General features: G+C 52.7%; 1 protein-coding gene across 9 annotated transcripts in view; it reads left to right on the forward strand.

Annotated features, from left to right (window-relative positions):
* Positions 1-17,326, forward strand: part of LOC135262791 (unconventional myosin-XVIIIa-like) — a 137,190-nt gene that overhangs the window by 84,731 nt on the left and 35,133 nt on the right. For all 9 annotated transcript variants that reach the window (XM_064350040.1, XM_064350041.1, XM_064350047.1 and 6 more), the window contains 7 exons: positions 965-1,074; positions 2,699-2,764; positions 6,457-6,585; positions 11,682-11,825; positions 12,722-12,811; positions 14,138-14,257; positions 16,415-16,532. In XM_064350040.1, coding sequence (XP_064206110.1) covers positions 965-1,074; positions 2,699-2,764; positions 6,457-6,585; positions 11,682-11,825; positions 12,722-12,811; positions 14,138-14,257; positions 16,415-16,532 — 777 coding nt within the window. The remainder of the gene's footprint in view (positions 1-964; positions 1,075-2,698; positions 2,765-6,456; positions 6,586-11,681; positions 11,826-12,721; positions 12,812-14,137; positions 14,258-16,414; positions 16,533-17,326) is intronic.

A 17,326-nucleotide genomic window follows, 5' to 3' on the forward strand; every position in this document is an offset into this window, starting at 1 on the left:
AAATTCCAAAAAAGATTTCCCTCCCTGACGAGTGTAGAGAAGCAGTGAGCCCTTTTAGGGGAAGGACCAGCAGACTCCTCACTGCTCAATATGTCTGCAACCAGCGAGTGACCACCTCACAATAAAGGATCATTTTATATCGGAAACATAATAATAAAATGCATAGAATAACCATTTTTAATAGTTAATAAATGTTATATTGCTGTTGTTTATGTTATTGTTGTTGCTGTTTTTTTTGTATTGTTACAGTGACTGAGAGAGAGAGAGAGAGAGAGAGAGAGAGGGAGGGAGGGAGGGAGGGAGGGAGCCCCTAGGTCCACATGCAGTTGGTAGCTAACAGCAGGGTTGTGACAGCATTACAGCTCCTCGAAGTATCGTTTTTGTTCTGTTTTATTAGATGTGAGTAAAAAAAACACCTGTGGTGAACCCGGGCCCATATGTCATTAAGGGAGCGACACCATGTTGGGCGGCAGTGTGGTGTGGCGCTGAGGGAACCGGGCTTGTGATTCTCAGCTTGCTCTAACCGCAGCAGTTTCAGCAAAATGTCTCGCTGTACACTACATGGATTGTATGTTAAAAAAACTGTGATCTGTGTGAATTTCTCTGGATAAGTGTCTGCTAACTACCGAAATGTGATGTATTACGTATTGTGTTAGAGCAGTGGCCCAAAATGAAATATGTTGCACTGTGTGTTTGTATGCAGTTTGCGTGCACTTGTGTGTGTGTGCGTGTATGTACGTGTGTGTGTGTGTGTGTGGGTGCGCATGTGTGTGTGTGTGTGTGTGTATGTGTGTATGTATGAGTGTGTGTGTGTGTGTGTGTGTGTGTGTGTGTGTGTGTGTGTGTGTATGCGTGTGTATGCGTGTGTGTTTGTGTGCGTGTGTGTGTGTGTGTGTGTTCATGTGTGAGACAAAGGTCCTCATGCCCCAGGACTGAAAGGCCCCGCCCTGTCTGGTATCCCCAGGTTACCCGGATCACATGGTGTTCTCCGAGTTCCGCCGGCGTTTCGACGTGCTGGCGCCCCACCTGACCAAGAAGCACGGGCGGAACTACATCGTGACGGACGAGAAGAGAGTGAGTGCGGCGGCGGCGCCCTCCGGAGGGCGGGAGGAGGCCCTGCCTCAGCTGTGCGCGCGTGTGTGTGTGTGTGTGTGTGTGTGTGTGTGACTGATTGTGACAGGCCCCAGCCGCACTGATTAATGAACGGCTGAGCTGCCTTGTTCACTCGCCCCCCCCCCCACCCCGTCGCCGCAGCGACGACAGAACAAACTCCCATTAATCAGGGCCGTCGTGATGACTTCATCAAAACCGAGTTCTGCCTTTATTATATTTACGGGGGCATTTCCGAGTCACGCTGATGGTCGGATGTAGATGGGGTGGGGTGGCGGGGGGGGTTTTGTTGTTCTGAAGCTTTTTAAGACAGTTTTTTTAAGATGGAGCAGGCACGAGCAGCTGCGTGAGGCTTCCTGTTTGAGCCCGAATGCCCCCTGCCTGCCGCTGTCGGGCCCCAGTCGCCGCGCTAGCCCAGCTCATTGCACTAGTGTGAATGGGCAGCCGGTTTGGAAGGAGGAAACTGAGTGAAACGGTGCGAGCGGTGCGCTCCTCAGCAGCTCTTAAAGGGAGGGAGCCCGAGGAGAAGTCACAGATGGGAAGAGGAAAAAGCCTAAAAGTTTCTCCGTGCGCTTCGCCTCTGGTGGAGAGAGCGAGAGTGAAAGGGGAGGGGGGGGGGGGTTGGGGGTGGGCGGAGCCGGGAGGGGGAGGGGGGAGGTTTTCCCTCCGCGAGCGGCTCGGTCCCCTTGGAAACGGAATCAAACAAAGCGCCCTCAGTGCCTCCCGGCTGCCGCTTCGCCTCTCGCTGAAATGTAGACGCGGCCTTTCAGTCCCTCTCTCCTCACGGGGACCCGTCCGCTGCAGAGGGGGAGAGAGGAGGAGGAGGAGGGGGGACGAAGGCTGTTTGTGTTTAGAGCTGCGTGGGAGCTAGACTGTCGCGAGGCAGGAAGGAACCCCGAGGCGGCCGGACCGCGTTGCGTAAGCTGTCTGGAGGGTCTGTTACTCACACACACGCACACACCACACAGCCCCCGGCACAACACACCCCCCCCAGCACGCACGCACACCACACCCACGCACACACGCACACACACACGCATTCAACTCGCGCACCAACACAACACACACACACACACACACACACCATCACACCCGCACGCACACACACACACACACACACACGCATTCACACATACGCGCACACAAACACACACACACACACGCATGCAGTCTCATTCACACGCACTCACACACACACACAAACACACACGCACACACGCTCTCATTCACACCCATGCACGCACGCACACACACACACACGCACGCACATACATACGCACACACTCACTCAGACACACACGCGCACACTCGCACAGACACACACACACGCACACTCAAAGGGTCAGGGGAAACTCAAAGGAGGGGGAACCTGCTGTTTGAGTGCAGTGAAGAAAATCCGAACTGCCCCGAGGGCAGGGCAAGTGCCTGTCGGATCGGGCGATATGGGGGGGGGGGGGCATGCTGGTGTCTGAGCTGCCGGTGTAGGGCTGTGTGGTGTGTGTGATGGATCCGGTTTGGTCTGGCCTGGTCTGTGCTGTGGACAGGCGAGGCCTCTGTCCTGATGCCCATCTGTCTGTCCGTCTTGCAGGCCGTGGAGGAGCTGCTGGAGTCCTTGGACCTGGAGAAGAGTAATTATCACATGGGATTGAGCAGGGTGAGTAGCCGGGCCTCCTCTCAGCCTCCATTAACCCGCCAAGATAAAGGGGCTAGCTCAGATCCATTCACAGACCCTCACATCTAAAGAGGCTACAGGTGCTGTTTTGTTTCGTCTGTTTTGTTTTGTGCGCTCGTTCGCGGATGAAAAGAAGCCCTCGCTGTGTTCTCTTCAGAGAAGGAGCGCGAGCCAGCTCCTCCTGCCTCACGACCGATACGAGATCTAAATTTCCGAACCGAACGCGCCGTCTGCGTCACGTCTGCGTACAGAAAAACAAGTCTTTTTTTTTTTTTTTTGCCGGGTACCGATAGCGATTCCGGCCTGTTTGGAGGAGAGATAGCCGGCTCGAGTGGGTTTGGTAGCAGGGGCTCCGGTTAGCGAAAAAAAACGCCGTTTTCGAAGCCTGAAACGTTTTTTTTTCTGTTTGGGGCCTCTTGGCAGCCGTGGCAGCGTTGGCAGCGCCGCTCGGAGAGAAGCGGAACCTCGCTTCTCCTCGCCGATAATCGAGACGTCGCCCGCACATCTGGGCCCCCCCCCGGCCCGCGTTCCTCCGCCCCCGCTTCCTCCCGCTGACCCGCGACGGGAACAACAACGAAAAAAAAAAAATTCTATTCTTTTCCCGCGTTCATTAGCCGATCGGTTTTGGCAGGTTGCGGGTTTCATTGTTTGCGTTTTTTTGCGTCTTGGCTCCCGCAGACGGCCCTGAACAAACAGCGCTTGGCAAGAGCGCCGGCATTAATCCCTTCAGCTGGAAAGTGACGGCGAACCGAGTTTCAGACAAGAGCAAAACAAAGGCAGAGCGATAAACAGATGCTCATTTCAGATTCCTCGACTTTAAGGAATCTCTCGTTTTAAGCGTAGCTCGAGAAACGATTATTTGGAAGCGGTTGCGGTTGCTACAAGGCGCTCTGGGACTGGAATGAGCGGGGGGCTAAACGGTAAAATTGGTGTACACAAAAAAAAAAACGTGCCACCGGGGTCCTAGCAACAGCGGCCTCATCTGAATGTCAATTACTCTCGCCCCCCAAATCCTGTCCCCCCTGAGAGCCGAGAACGCCAGAAAGAGAAGAAACGTCCCAGGAGGGTTTGCGTGGCCGGTCGCAGATCCAGCCGCCATCGCTCCCGCCGCAAGCCCGCCATCCTGTAAGCAAACTTAAAACTGCTGCTCCAGTTTCAACCGCAATACTGTCCTCTGGCACTGGGCAGTTGCCACTGTTGTGGTGCCCGTTACTTCGCGAATGCCCGCCTCTCCTCCTCTGATGGAACACCTCATTGGTGGCTAGACGCGCCAGTCGCCGTGACTCCGCCCCTCTTTGTGACTTTGCGACACGGCCGTGGCTAGGCCCCAAAACCGGCGCGGAGTCGCTCCCTAACGGCGTTGGTAAGCACCCTCCTGAGCAGGAGCCCTCTTCAGAGAGCGGGCCCTCTTACGCTGAGAGAGATGGGAGTGAGGTGCCATCTCTCGCTCTCTCTCTCCGTCGGCTCAGAGAGCCTTTCATCTTTCACGAGTGAAATTGACACCTGTGGGCTTTTTTTATTTTATTTTTTTTTCTTCTTCTTCTTCTTCTAAGGTCCTTTTTGAGAAACCTATCAAGATTTCTGACACCAATTGACATTGGCGGTTTTTCCTCGAGGTATGAGAAAGAAGAAGAAGAAGGAGGGAGAGGAGAAAAAATAAAAGATCGCTCGCGCAGTATAGTTGCCTGTAGGCCTGGAACGGCGTTCCCACCTGCGCGAGCCTTCGCCCGTCACCGCGACGCCGTCTCATTTGCAAAGAGGCCTGAGCTTCGCGCTAAAAGAATATCCTGGAGTTAAAGAGCACCCCCCCGTCACATGGGGGGTGGGGGGGGGGGGGTTGGGGGGGTGCAGCGGTTTGCCCCCCGGGCCGCGCCGGATCCGCCCGACAGCGCGTTATCGATACGAACGCGTCGGAGCGCGACCGTGTTTATTAGGCAGGCTAACGCGGCGCCGCGCTGAGTGCCCGCTTAATGAAATAACAGCGGCCGGGCGGCACTCTTGCCGGGAGAGAAAAAAACCGGCTCTCACCTCACATCTTTACGGAAGAATAACGCCGCCATTACCAGGCGGAGATAAAGACCGAATCAGAGGGGATTTGTTGTCAGCCTCCCCAGATTAGGAGTAATTTGCTCCTTGGAGAAGTTTTTATTCCTCCCGTTTCTAGCAGAAAGCCGACGGCTCCCGGCTCCCGGCCTTTAAAGTGCGTTCTCTGCTGCCGTCCGCCTTTAATTACGAATAAAACAAACCGCTCTCTGACGGAATGCTAATGCCATTAAGTCAGACGTAACCTGTCTCTTTCTTCCCCCCCCCCTTTTTATTTTTCATTATTAACGCGTGTTTTTAATTGTTAATCTGTTCGCGGAGCGAAGCCGCGCGATTAAAATCTGAAAGTGGAAGTGGATCCCGGGCTGTCTTGCTAATGCTATTTAATTAGACTCCCCCGTTCCCCCCCCCCCAAAAAAAAGGCAGAACGTGCGCCGCGTTTTTAAAATGGAGGCGGCCCGCGCGACTCGCCCTCGACGCGCCTCAGAACTTCAGTCGCGGTGCCGTCTCCAACGAGAAAAGAAAAATGTAAACGAGATGAAAGGTATTACGCGAAAACCCGAGCGCGCGACGCGATTGGTCGAGACGCGTTCCTTGAGCGCCGATGCGCAGTGTGACAGCGCTCAGGCCTCGTCCCCGGCCGAGATCGGTCTGCGTTATCTACATTAGATTCGTACTTCGTGAGCTAGCTGCATTTCAGCTGGGAACATTGCCTGGCGACAGTGGCAGTTGTATTACATTACATTACATTACAGGCATTTAGCAGACGCTCTTATCCAGAGCGACGTACAACAAGTGCATTAGTTCAAGGTGCAGAGGTGCAGAAGAAACACAGTGAAGTGAAGATCGTAGTGCCAGAAGTGACCACATAGATCAGGACTCCAACCCTGTAGAGTAACCTGTTCAGCAAACAAACAAACAATCCTGCCAAGTACAAACTAGCACGGAAGGATCTATGTTTATTCGCGCAGTCGAATTAAAACTATTTAATGAAAACAGTGCTATTTTTTTAAAATTGTTTTTAATGCGATGTAAGAATGTTAAATGGAACCGTTGTGTTAAAGCAGTATCTCACACGCGGTCGTACGTTACGGTGTGTATCAGCACAGGTACGGTGCTAGTGGATCGTACTTCGCTTTGCGTACTGAAATACACCATAACATAAATACACCATAACATACTCCCCCCCGGGTGATATTCCCTAATTGAAGTCTTTCCTGTTCTCCTGAAACACATCAAAACATTCTGCGTTCGTGTTACAATTCAAGCGCTTCATCTTTTTTGGTCCGAAGACGAAAACAAAGTTTTCAGGCTCTCAGCTCGACATGTGAGTGGGATAATTGAGAGATCAGCTGTGTTAATACTTTTATCAGGACTACTGTGGGAACAAGACTTGAGATATGACCCGTTTAGTCTTTTTTTCTGGGAATTCAGAACAGGGCTAGATCATTAAAAAGTAAATGTTGATATTGTTTAAAAAAATACTACCGGCTTATGAAGTAGGAAACACTTTGATGGCCGTCTACACGTCTTCTGGACTGAGGACTGTGCTGTACGTCGCTGGGCGGGGCTCCGTGCAGGTAGAGGGTTAAGCGTATACCCCTCTCCTCCTCCTTCTCTCCCCGGCGCAGGTCTTCTTCCGGGCTGGCACGTTGGCGAAGCTGGAGGAGCAGAGGGATGAGCAGACGAGACGCAACATCACCCTGTTCCAAGCGGCCTGCCGAGGCTACCTGGCCAGGCAGTCTTTCAAGAAGAGGAAGGTACGGAGCTCGCGGTGGGGGAGGCGTGTCTGTTCCGCATTCGTTCGGTTCCGGCTATTCTATTATTAATTACATTTATATAGCACTTTTCCAAATGCTCAAAGTGCTTTACAGTGAAGGGGAACTCACCTCACCCAACACCAATGTGTAGCACCCACCTGGGTGATGCACGGCAGCCATTTTGTGCCAGAATTCTCTGTAGTTCTGTAGTTATATATAGTTTTCCCCTCAGAACTATGGGCCAGCCTTTCACAATAATCAGGCTTTCAGAATAAAACTGACATTGTGTCAGTGCATTGTCGATTTTCTGGGTTAAGGACCTTATTGAAGGTGACTGTTTTATGTTTTTATTATTTATTATGTTGCTGGATGTGTGTGTGGAGGTGATTCATGATCTTGCCAGAGGGTTCAACAGCAATGTCACTCCTGGCTTTTGAAACGAGTCTGGTGTCAGTATTGTTTACCCCTTTTACAGCAACACTTGGCTGTAACTGCGTAAACAATCCTGACATCGGTCTGCAGTTTACAGGTTGCGACGCTTGAGTATCATGCTATAAAAGGGTAAACAATCCTGACATAAGTCTGCAGGTTGCTACTTAGAACTTCTTATACTTAACTATTCAGCTTTCTAATTAGCGCACTTATGTCCCACAGTGAAGTACCGCGAATAACATCTTGCTGACGTGCTTAGCCGGCAGTAGCTAGCTAGCTAGCACTAGTGTTTGTCAACCTGCCTCCAGCACTATAATGACACTTGGGGCAGTATTGATGGTGGGGCAGTTTTGATCTTGGGGCAGCGTTGATGGTGGGGCAGTGCTGTTGGTGGGGCAGTTGGGGCAGCGTTGTTGGTGGGGCAGTTTTGATCTTTGGGGCAGCATTGATGGGGGGGCAGTGTTGATCTTGGGGCAGCGTTGACGGTGGAGCAGTGTTTTTGGTGGGGCAGTGTTGATGGTGGGGCAGTTTTAATCTTGGGGCAGTGTTGATGGTGGGGCAGCTGTGGAAAGCGAGCCTCTCAGCTGGAGGCAGGTGGCGGGAGCCCTCCTGTCGGGTTTTATTCCGAGCACGCCCGTCTCCTCAGAGTGGGCCGAGCGCTGGATTTGGAGCCTCATCAGTGCACGCCACAGTAAATCCATCACGGCGAAATCCATCTTCTCAATCAGTGTCTCATCGATCGGCTCGCCATCCTGGAGCGGCGCCTCAGGCCGCGCCCTCTCCGCCGTGCGCCTCCGCGCTCCGCCCGCGTTTGGGCCCCGCCGCCGCTCCGCGGGGTGATTGGGTGCGCCGCGCGCGGGGCGGAGGCAGTGATTACCCCCCCCCCCGAGCACCCGCCCAGGCCCTAAAATTGTAAGATTGGGCTGAGCAGCTGAAGAGAAAAAAATGACACAGTGGGGGAAAGGTCCCTGGAAAAGTTTGATTTTGGTGTCCAGTCTCTTAGTACCTTGGGGTGAAGTCCAGTCTATCTTCAGCAGTTAATCCATAGTCAGTCATTAAGGATGGTGATCTGCATTCGTTGTGCCTGTTGAACTCCAGTTGACCCTACGGCTGAATTCTCTCTCTAGCCTTGAAGTCCCCTCGCACACCTTCTACTTCAGAGCGTGATTCTTTCATGTGGCATACAGAATAAATGCAGTCGTGTTCTTTCATACTTAGTGAAGGAGGGGGCGACATAGCTCAGGAGGTAAGCGCGGTTGTCTGGCAGTCGGAGGGGTTGCCGGTTCGATCCCCCGCCCTCAAAGTGTCCCTGAGCAAGTCACCTAACCCCTAATTGCTCCCAACTAGCTGATTGGTACCTTGCATGGCAGCCTTTCACCGTTGGTGTGTGTGAATGTGTGTGTGTGTGAATGAATGGGTGAATGAGAGGCATTAATCGTAAAGTGCTTTGGATGAAAGCGCTATATAAAATGCAGTCCATTTACCATTTAGCGGTTTTTATGGTCCCCGCCTCCGCTTCGGCTGCGGGGATCGCTCGGAGAGGTGCAGTTTCTGCCCCGTCGCTTTTCGGCTCCAAAGCAGGGGGCCTTGTAGACCGGCTGGGTACCGACCGGCCTGTGGGCCGGTCTCCGAAATCAGTACTGTGGAGGTGGAAATCCAGTTTGTTTGCGGCCTTCGTAAACGGCCTTCGTAAATGGCCTGTCGGTAAAAAGCCACCGTTGGTTTGGGAGGCGTTGGCACACTTGCGTCACTCTGCCTCCTCACTGGCTACTGGGGCTTGTAGTTTTTTTTGCATTATTTCCTGGTGTGCGCAGCCTTGTAAATTGTTTTTTTCGTGGAAGTAATTTCAGCTGGTTATTTTTCCGGGTTTTTTTTCCGTTAGATTGTTTTTTGTGTCGCCTGGGGGTGGGAGGGTTGGGGGGTGGATCCAAATTGCTCTTAGAATCGTGTGCGCAGGTAAAATTTGGAAACTAAAGTGGCGAGTTCTCTCTCCCATGGAGCGCAAAGGGCGTTCTCCACAGTCCCTGGCAGGGCGGCGGACTGGAGAGATTTTTAATACAGTGCGGCACCGAGAGGGGAGAGAGAGGGGGAGATCAGGATTGGAGCAGACAGCGGACCGCGGGGAGATATATTAAATTTATGTGGTTAGAGTATCTGTGTGCGCCCTTCCCGCTTCCCGCTCACTAAATTATGTTACTCTGAGAAAATAAGGCCTGTTCGGTTTTGTAATCCGTACTTTGTTATATGATTTGACATTGCTCTTAAGTTAGTTCAAGTGTGGGAAGGAAGAGCCATTTTTTCATTATGTAGTACAGAAGCTGCACTGCAATATATGCTATTGTTTAGGTGTTAGATGCAAATGTATTCTATTTTTAAATTGATACTTTGAATTTATGACATTCTCCTCTCTGGAAAGAAACGGTGCTTTCACATCCTGTTCAATAATGAGATTTTTTTTGAAGTCTAGTTGGATGAGCAGCACGCAGTTTTATGAGATGTTGGGGTGACCTTTCGAAGTACCGCCCACCCGGTGCGTCTTACTTTAATGTAGACGGCGCGGTGGCAGTTAAATGATTCTGCGTGTGGAATTTGCCTTTTTTTTTATTGAGAGAAAGAAAAAATCCATATTTTCAGCTGAGGTGTGCGAAGATGAAGAGCGTTCCTCTGAAACTGATTAAAGGGAAAGATCAGTCTGCTCTCCGACGATGAGCAGCGTTCGCTCGGAGTGCGCCATGTTCCGCTTCTCCTCGGCTGAAGGGCAAATTATGCACGTGGCATTTTTTCCAATATTTTTCTTGGGGCTTCAGCTAATTAGACAAACGTAGGTGGGGTGGTTTATTTGGGCCCGAAAAGGGGGTATCCTCCGCAGCCCCTGCGCATTTTTTTTTACTCTTGTCCTTTTAGGAGGGGATAAGCTGGCAGGGCGGCTCAGGAGACCCACCTCGTCGTAATGACTGCTCAGTGAACAGCCTCTCCCGATCCCCAGTCTTTCCTTCCTTGGATATCTGATAGCTGTCAAGTGCTCTGTTTTTTAATGGGGCAAAGTCATTCAGACTGAAATTAATATTGCATATTTATATATATATGCGGGAGCTGGATGGAGTCGGGGCGTAAGCTTTTAGATTTTTTGGCTTTTTGCAACCCCTTTGATGATGACACGGGAAGGAAATCGCTTCGGTTTCAGGACCGCGTCTAAATTTCCGCGGTTTGATATCTCGCGCGGTAGTCTTAAAGGGCCTTCGGTGTGAATGACAGCGCCCCACAGACACGCCTCCACCAAGCGGGGGGGGGGGCAGACAGCAGGTTAGACGGGGAAGAGTAAAACCCGAGGACTCGGACACGGAACCCCCTTATCTCCCGTTTGGAGAACAGTAAAAAGCGGTTTGTGTGTCCCGGTGGAGCCGACGCCCGCCCAGACGACAGAGCCTCTTTTGATTCGTCGTCTTTTTGTTTTTTCGTCTGAAGCGAAACCGGCGATCAGCACGCTGTGAGCGTTTTCCCGCTTTTCCGGGCTGCCCCCCCTCTTAATCACGGGATCCCGCCTTTTTCCGTTCGGCCTCGTCCCGCGAGCGGGTTTAACGTGTCGTTTGCCTTGTTTATCACGGGGCTAAACATCGCAAATGAGCCCCATTAAGAGCGCTTCCGCGGTCTCCCCCCCCCCCATCCCGTTTGAGATTCGCCCGAATTTCGTCGGCTTTTCGCGGCGTGACGAATCCCAATCAGCCTTGCCGGGGGGGGGGGGGGGGCGGCTTTTTTTGGCGGAGGCGGCCCGCTCGATTGGGCGGATCGCGCGCCTCTAATCGGGTTTTGGGATAATCTGCTGTGAGCGGTGGCGCTCGCGCTCGCACAAACACCGGCGTGCAAATCGTGTAACGTTTCTTTTTTTACCGGCTGCCAAGGTTTATATCGACGTTTTGATTTAATTACTCAGAAGTAGCTCCCAGCCTTGGAGCGCGCGCCAGGCCTGGATGGCTCTCTGCTCTGCACCGCTTTCCCTGTAACTGAGTCGAGCGCAGGCGCTACGCTACGCTATGCTACGCGTGTCAGACGACGGCGGCGGCGGCGGCGTTCTCTGCACTCTTTTTATCCGCGAGCGACTAATCGCGATCGCTCGCGAGCGGTGGAAAGCGTGTGCGATTGATCATGTGACCGCTCGGATGGACAGCGCTGTCTGTGGCCCGTTAAACGCTGGGCTGCTTGGTGGGCTTCCCCCGGAGAATACCCAGACTCCGGTACACGCACTGCTCTGCTTCACTGGCACAAACCGTTAACTGGCTTTATACCGTACTACAGTGTCCTGACTCATTTTCCATAGCCTAGCCCCATTGTGTTCCTTTGTCACAAGCCAGGGGTGTCCAATCTTATCCGAAAAGGTGGGGGTGCAGGTTTTTGTTTTAGCCCAACAATACGACACCTGATTCAACTAATTAACTAATCACGGTCTTCAATCGAGACCTAGATAAGTCGAATCAGGTGTCTTGGTGCACCCGGCCCTAATTGGATAAGATTGGACACCCCTGGTCTATTGCGAGAAAGCTGTGCCTGATCTGGCTTGCTGCAGACTGGTAGTAAAACCACAGATCATGAGAGACTGACCCTCCCTCACCTCTGCTTTCCCCCTCCCCCCCGCTCCCCACTCCCCAAACCCCTCCCCTCCCCCACAGATCCAGGAGCTGGCCATCCGCTGCATCCAGAAGAACATACAGAAGAACCGGGGGGTGAAGGGCTGGCCCTGGTGGAAGCTCTTCACCACCGTGAGGCCGCTCATCCAGGTGCAGCTCACCGAGGAGCAGATCCGCGGGAAAGACGTGAGTGTCCGCGTGTCTGTCTGAGTGTCTGTGCGTGTGTCTGTCCATGTGTCTGTCCATGTGTCTGTCCGTGTGTGTCTGTCCGTGTGTCTGTCCGTGTGTCTGTCTGTGTGTCTGTCCGTGTGTGTCTGTCCGTGTCTGTTTGTGTGTCTGTCCATGTGTCTGTCCTTGAGTCTGTCCGTGTGTCTGTCCGTGTCTGTCTGTGTGTTCTGTCTGTGTGTGTCTGTCCGTGTGTCTGTCCGTGTGTCTGTTCGTGTGTCTGTCCATGTGTCTGTTCGTGTGTTTGTCCGTGTCTGTCCATGTGTCTGTCTGTGTGTCTGCCCGTGTGTCTGTCCATGTGTCTGACCATGTGTCTGTCTGTGTGTCTGTCCATGTGTCTGTCCATGTGTCTGTTCGTGTGACTGTCCGCGTGTCTGTCCATGTGTGTGTCCCTCTCTTCTGTTCGCCAACTGTGTTCCACTTTGGGTCCGAAAATGAGACGAACGGGAGGGGGGCCGGATCTAAGAGTGTGGCGGTTTCCCTGCAGGGGGGCATTAGCATGCACGGGGGGGGTTTGGATCAGCGCGGCGGCGGATGGTGAACACGTCTGTCATACCCAGGCCTGCGTAACAGAGCTCTTTGAGTGGAGGGGGAGCAGAAATGGGCCAGTTTGGGGTGGGAGGGGAGGGGAGGGGAGGGCTGAATGCTCTTTCGCTAACCTTTCCGTCTCCTGCCCGTTTGCTCATTAGGATCAGCAGTTGCTGTGGAAGTATCAAAAGGCAGACACAGTGCAGGTTATGGGGTAGGACTGGGCGTTGTGATGGAGGAGCCTTGGCAGGTGGATGAGGACAGCATGAGCAGGTTTTTGGGTGGCCTGTTCTGTCCTGAGAGACCGTGTCTCTGCTGTCCCGTCTCAGGAGGAGATCCAGCAGCTGAAGGGGAAGCTGGAGAAGGTGGAGAAGGAGAGGAACGAGCTGAGACTCAACAGCGACCGTCTAGACAACCGGGTGAGCTACACATGGCATTCTGGGATACATACCCTGGAGAACAGGGGGAGCTACACATGGCATTCTGGGATACATACACTGGAGAACAACGGGGAGCTACGCATGGCATTCTGGGATACATACACTGCAGAACAACGGGCAGCTACGCACGGCATTCTGGGATACATACACTGCAGAACAACGGGGAGCTACGCATGGCATTCTGGGATACATACACTGCAGAACAACGGGGAGCTACACATGGCATTCTGGGATACATACCCTGGAGAACAGGGGGAGCTACACATGGCATTCTGGGATACATACCCTGGAGAACAGGGGGAGCTACGCATGGCATTCTGGGATACATACACTGGAGAACAGGGGAAGCTACACATGGTATTCTGGGATACATACACTGGAGAGCAGGGACATCTACACATGGCATTCTGGGATACATACACTGGAGAGCAGGGAAAGCTACACATGGCATTCTGGGATACATACACTGGAGAGCAGGGAAAGCTACACATGGCATTCTGGGATACATACACTGGTGAACAAGGTGGGCTACACATGGAAGTCTGGGATGCACAAACACACACGACAAGCCAAGGCACACAAAAACCAGCCTCTGCTCTATGGAAGAGCACCCTGAGGGCACTTTACACAGTGGGTGGCATAAAAACAGCTTCCACTGCCAGGATGGTGGATTGTAAGCACACATTAAACCCTGAGAATTACACTAAACCGTCGGCACTTTCCAGGGTACTACAGCACCTGAGCCAGCATCAGGCTGGAACAGGCTAGTCCCTCCATCATTTCGGCCTGAGGGCACAATGTGCCGTGTGGGTACGGCAGCGTGCAGCTTTACGGCTTCATGATCGCTCGCGATCCAGCGTTCAGTGAGCGGCACTGTGCTCCTGCACCAGCCGGCTCTCCTGCACCAGCCGGCTCTCCTGCACCAGCCGGCCCTCCTGCTCCAGCCGGCTCTCCTGCACCAGCCGGCTCTCCTGCACCAGCCGGCCCTCCTGCACCAGCCGGCCCTCCTGCACCAGCCGGCTCTCCTGCACCAGCCGGCCCTCCTGCACCAGCCGGCTCTCCTGCACCAGCCGGCTCTCCTGCACCAGCCGGCTCTCCTGCACCAGCCGGCTCTCCTGCACCAGCCGGCTCTCCTTCAGCGTGTGCCTCTACCGGCGATGCGGGGAAACGGGGTCGGTCGCTTGACCCCCTGTCCCGCAGCGTGGGGGGGGGGGGGGTAGGAGGGGGCTCAGGGCCGTCTCCCGAGGGAGGGAGGGAGGGAGGACGCCGAACGCTGACCTAACCGCGGCGCGTCTCGCTCCCCAGATCACGGAGCTGTCGACGGAGCTGGCGGACGAGAGGAACGCGGGCGAGTCGGCCTCGCAGCTGCTGGAGACGGAGACCTCGGAGAGGCTGCGCCTGGAGAAGGACATGAAGGACCTGCAGGTAGCGCCCAGCGCGTCACTGTAACCCTGCTCTGTTTAATGCTGCTGCGCTACACGCTGCCTAATGCTAACACGCTACATGCTGCCTAATGCTAACACACTACACACTGCCTAATGCTAACACGCTACACACTGCCTAATTCTAACACACAACACACTGTCTAATGCTAACACACTACACACTGCCTAATGCTAATACACTACACACTGCCTAATTCTAACACACAACACACTGTCTAATGCTAACACACTACACACTGCCTAATGCTAATACACTACACACTGCCTAATGCTAACACGCTACACGCTGCCTAATTCTAACACACAACACACTGTCTAATGCTAACACAGTACACACTGCCTAATGCTAATACGCTACACGCTGCCTAATGCTAACACGCTACACACTGCCTAATGCTAACACACTACACGCTGCCTAATGCTAACACACTACACACTGCCTAATGCTAATACACTACACACTGCCTAATGCTAACACACTACACGCTACCTAATGCTAACACACTACACACTGCCTAATGCTAACACACTACACGCTGCCTAATGCTAACACACTACACGCTGCCTAATGCTAACACACTACACGCTGCCTAATGCTAACACAGTACACACTGCCTAATGCTAATACGCTACACGCTGCCTAATGCTAACACGCTACACACTGCCTAATGCTAACACACTACACGCTGCCTAATGCTAACACACTACACGCTGCCTAATGCTAACACACTACACTCTGCCTAATGCTAATACACTACACGCTGCCTAATGCTAACACACTACACACTGCCTAATGCTAACATACTACACGCTGCCTAATGCTAACATACTGCACTCTGCCTAATGCTAACATACTACACGCTGCCTAATGCTAACATACTACACACCATGCAACAGTGATATTAGAACACATATTTCTGCTGCCCATGTAACGGTGATATTAAAACACATAATACTGCTGCACCACACACTGCCTAATGCTAACACACTACACACCGTGTAACAGTGATATTAAAACACATAATGCTGCTGCCTAATGCTAACACACTAAAAACCATGCAACAGTGATATTAAAACACATATTGCTGTTGTTTACCTGATTCCATATAATACAAGTCCGCTTTACCAGAGCGGTGGATCCCGAAATATGAGCTCATGCCCTGGTTGATAATGCTCTTTTCTGTGACTCATCCCAAAACAACAGAGCATTTAATGAGGTACATATTATTGTTTGACTGTTGGAAAGTATAGTGGAAGGGTACGTCATATTCAGTGACTGGCCAGTGGGTCCCAACCCCCAGTTTTGGATCCGCTACACGGCTATTTATTGCATCGCCACACTGCTGTCTGTAATTTTCGAATGCTGCGCTGGTGCCTCCGTATTTCTTACTTTTCTGCTTTGTCGAGGATGGGAAAGACTTGGTGTCAGTGGGTGGTTTCTCATTTCTGGGATTCTTGTGGGAGTTTAAAGCTGTCTGTTCAGTTTGTCAGTTAAGAAGCAAAGTGGCAAAATCAGATTTCAAGCCATCAGTGTAAAGGGGTGTATTTGAGGTACATCATGTAACATGAGGGACTAGGAGAGGGTGTGGCTAAGGCCAAGGCATTTACGCCAAGGAGATGAAGTTTGGTGTGTGTGTATGAGTGTGTGTGTGTGTTTGTGATTTATTTACCCTACTTAAGTTACTGCTATTTTTATTACCTTCTCCTTGCATCCTATTTATATTTTTCAATGTGTTCTTATTATTGTTGTCTTTTACTGTAAAGTGTGTTGAGACTTCTGTGAAATGCTCATTAAAATAAACTTGATTTGATGTGTGTGTGTGCGTGTGTGCGTGCGTGCGTGCGTGCGTGCGTGTATGTGTGTGCATGTGTGCGTGTCTGTACGTGTGTGCGCCTGCGTGCGCGTGCGTGTATGTGTGTGTGTCTGTGCGCTGCTGTGGTTGCTGACGTGGTGCGCTGCGTGTGTGTGTGTGTCTGTCAGTGGTGGCGTGTTGCGTGTGTGCGTGTGTGCGTGTGTGCGCCTGCGTGTGTGTGTGTGCGTGCGTGCGCCTGCGTGTGTGTGCGTGTCTGTACGTGCGTGCGCCTGCGTGTGTGCGCGTGTACATTTGGGACGTAACGCGCGCGCCTGTGACCGCAGGCGAAGTTCGACGCCATGAAGAAGCACGTGGGCTCCATGGAGATGGAGGTGATGGAGGCCCGGCTCATCCGGGCATCCGAGCTCAACGGCGAGATGGACGACGAAGACGACGACTCTGGTGAGCTCCGTCGCCCCGCCCCGCCCCGCCCCCTATCTATCGGTACCCATGGCAACCGGAGCCCCTTGAAAGCCGGCGGCCGGGGGGCCGGGGGCCCCGGATCGCGTGGGCCCTGCTGTCTCTGCGCAAATTGGGCCAGAGAGAGCTTAATGAGACACTTGGCCGGCTGAGGACGCGTTTGATCAGGGGGTGGAGATTAAAGGCGCTCGGCGACAAATCTGGGGTCCCGCCGTCTCTCAGACGAGGTCGCCGCTACCGACGAGATCTTTAATTGTCTCTTTAATGTCCCCCGAGCCTCCCCTTCGCCCGGCGCGGCGAGTCTCCTCGAGCCGCCGACGCTCAGATCCGCTGGAGGAGCCACGGCGTAGAGCGGAGTCTCAGACAAATGAGAAAATAATCTGCGGGATCTGAGGGCCGTGCTCCTCTGAAGCTGTCATTATGCTATTTATATGCAAATGCGCAGCTGTAATGGAATCCCCTGTGTTCCCTTCCAGAGGTGAAATGGACATCCTTTCAGACGATCGCTCCGAGAAATAAACTTCAGTTCTGACCCCGCTCTCTTGTTTTATTTCGGCTGGCAGCTCGGGGGGAAAAGACGGTTAAAAATAGCTCCTACGCGTCAGCACGAGTCTTGGGATCCTATGCCCTCCCTCATTGTTAATACCCCCAAATTGATTTTTTTACCCCCCCCCCTCTCACGACGAAGCCAAACATATTCAGGGTTTATATTTATTCATAAGTGCTGTAAGAATTTCCCATTGATTTACTGTTGAGGACGTCTCCCATAAAAGCCG

The sequence above is a fragment of the Anguilla rostrata genome, chromosome 9 (genome assembly GCF_018555375.3).
Source record: "Anguilla rostrata isolate EN2019 chromosome 9, ASM1855537v3, whole genome shotgun sequence".
Classification (NCBI taxonomy): Eukaryota; Metazoa; Chordata; class Actinopteri; order Anguilliformes; family Anguillidae; genus Anguilla; species Anguilla rostrata.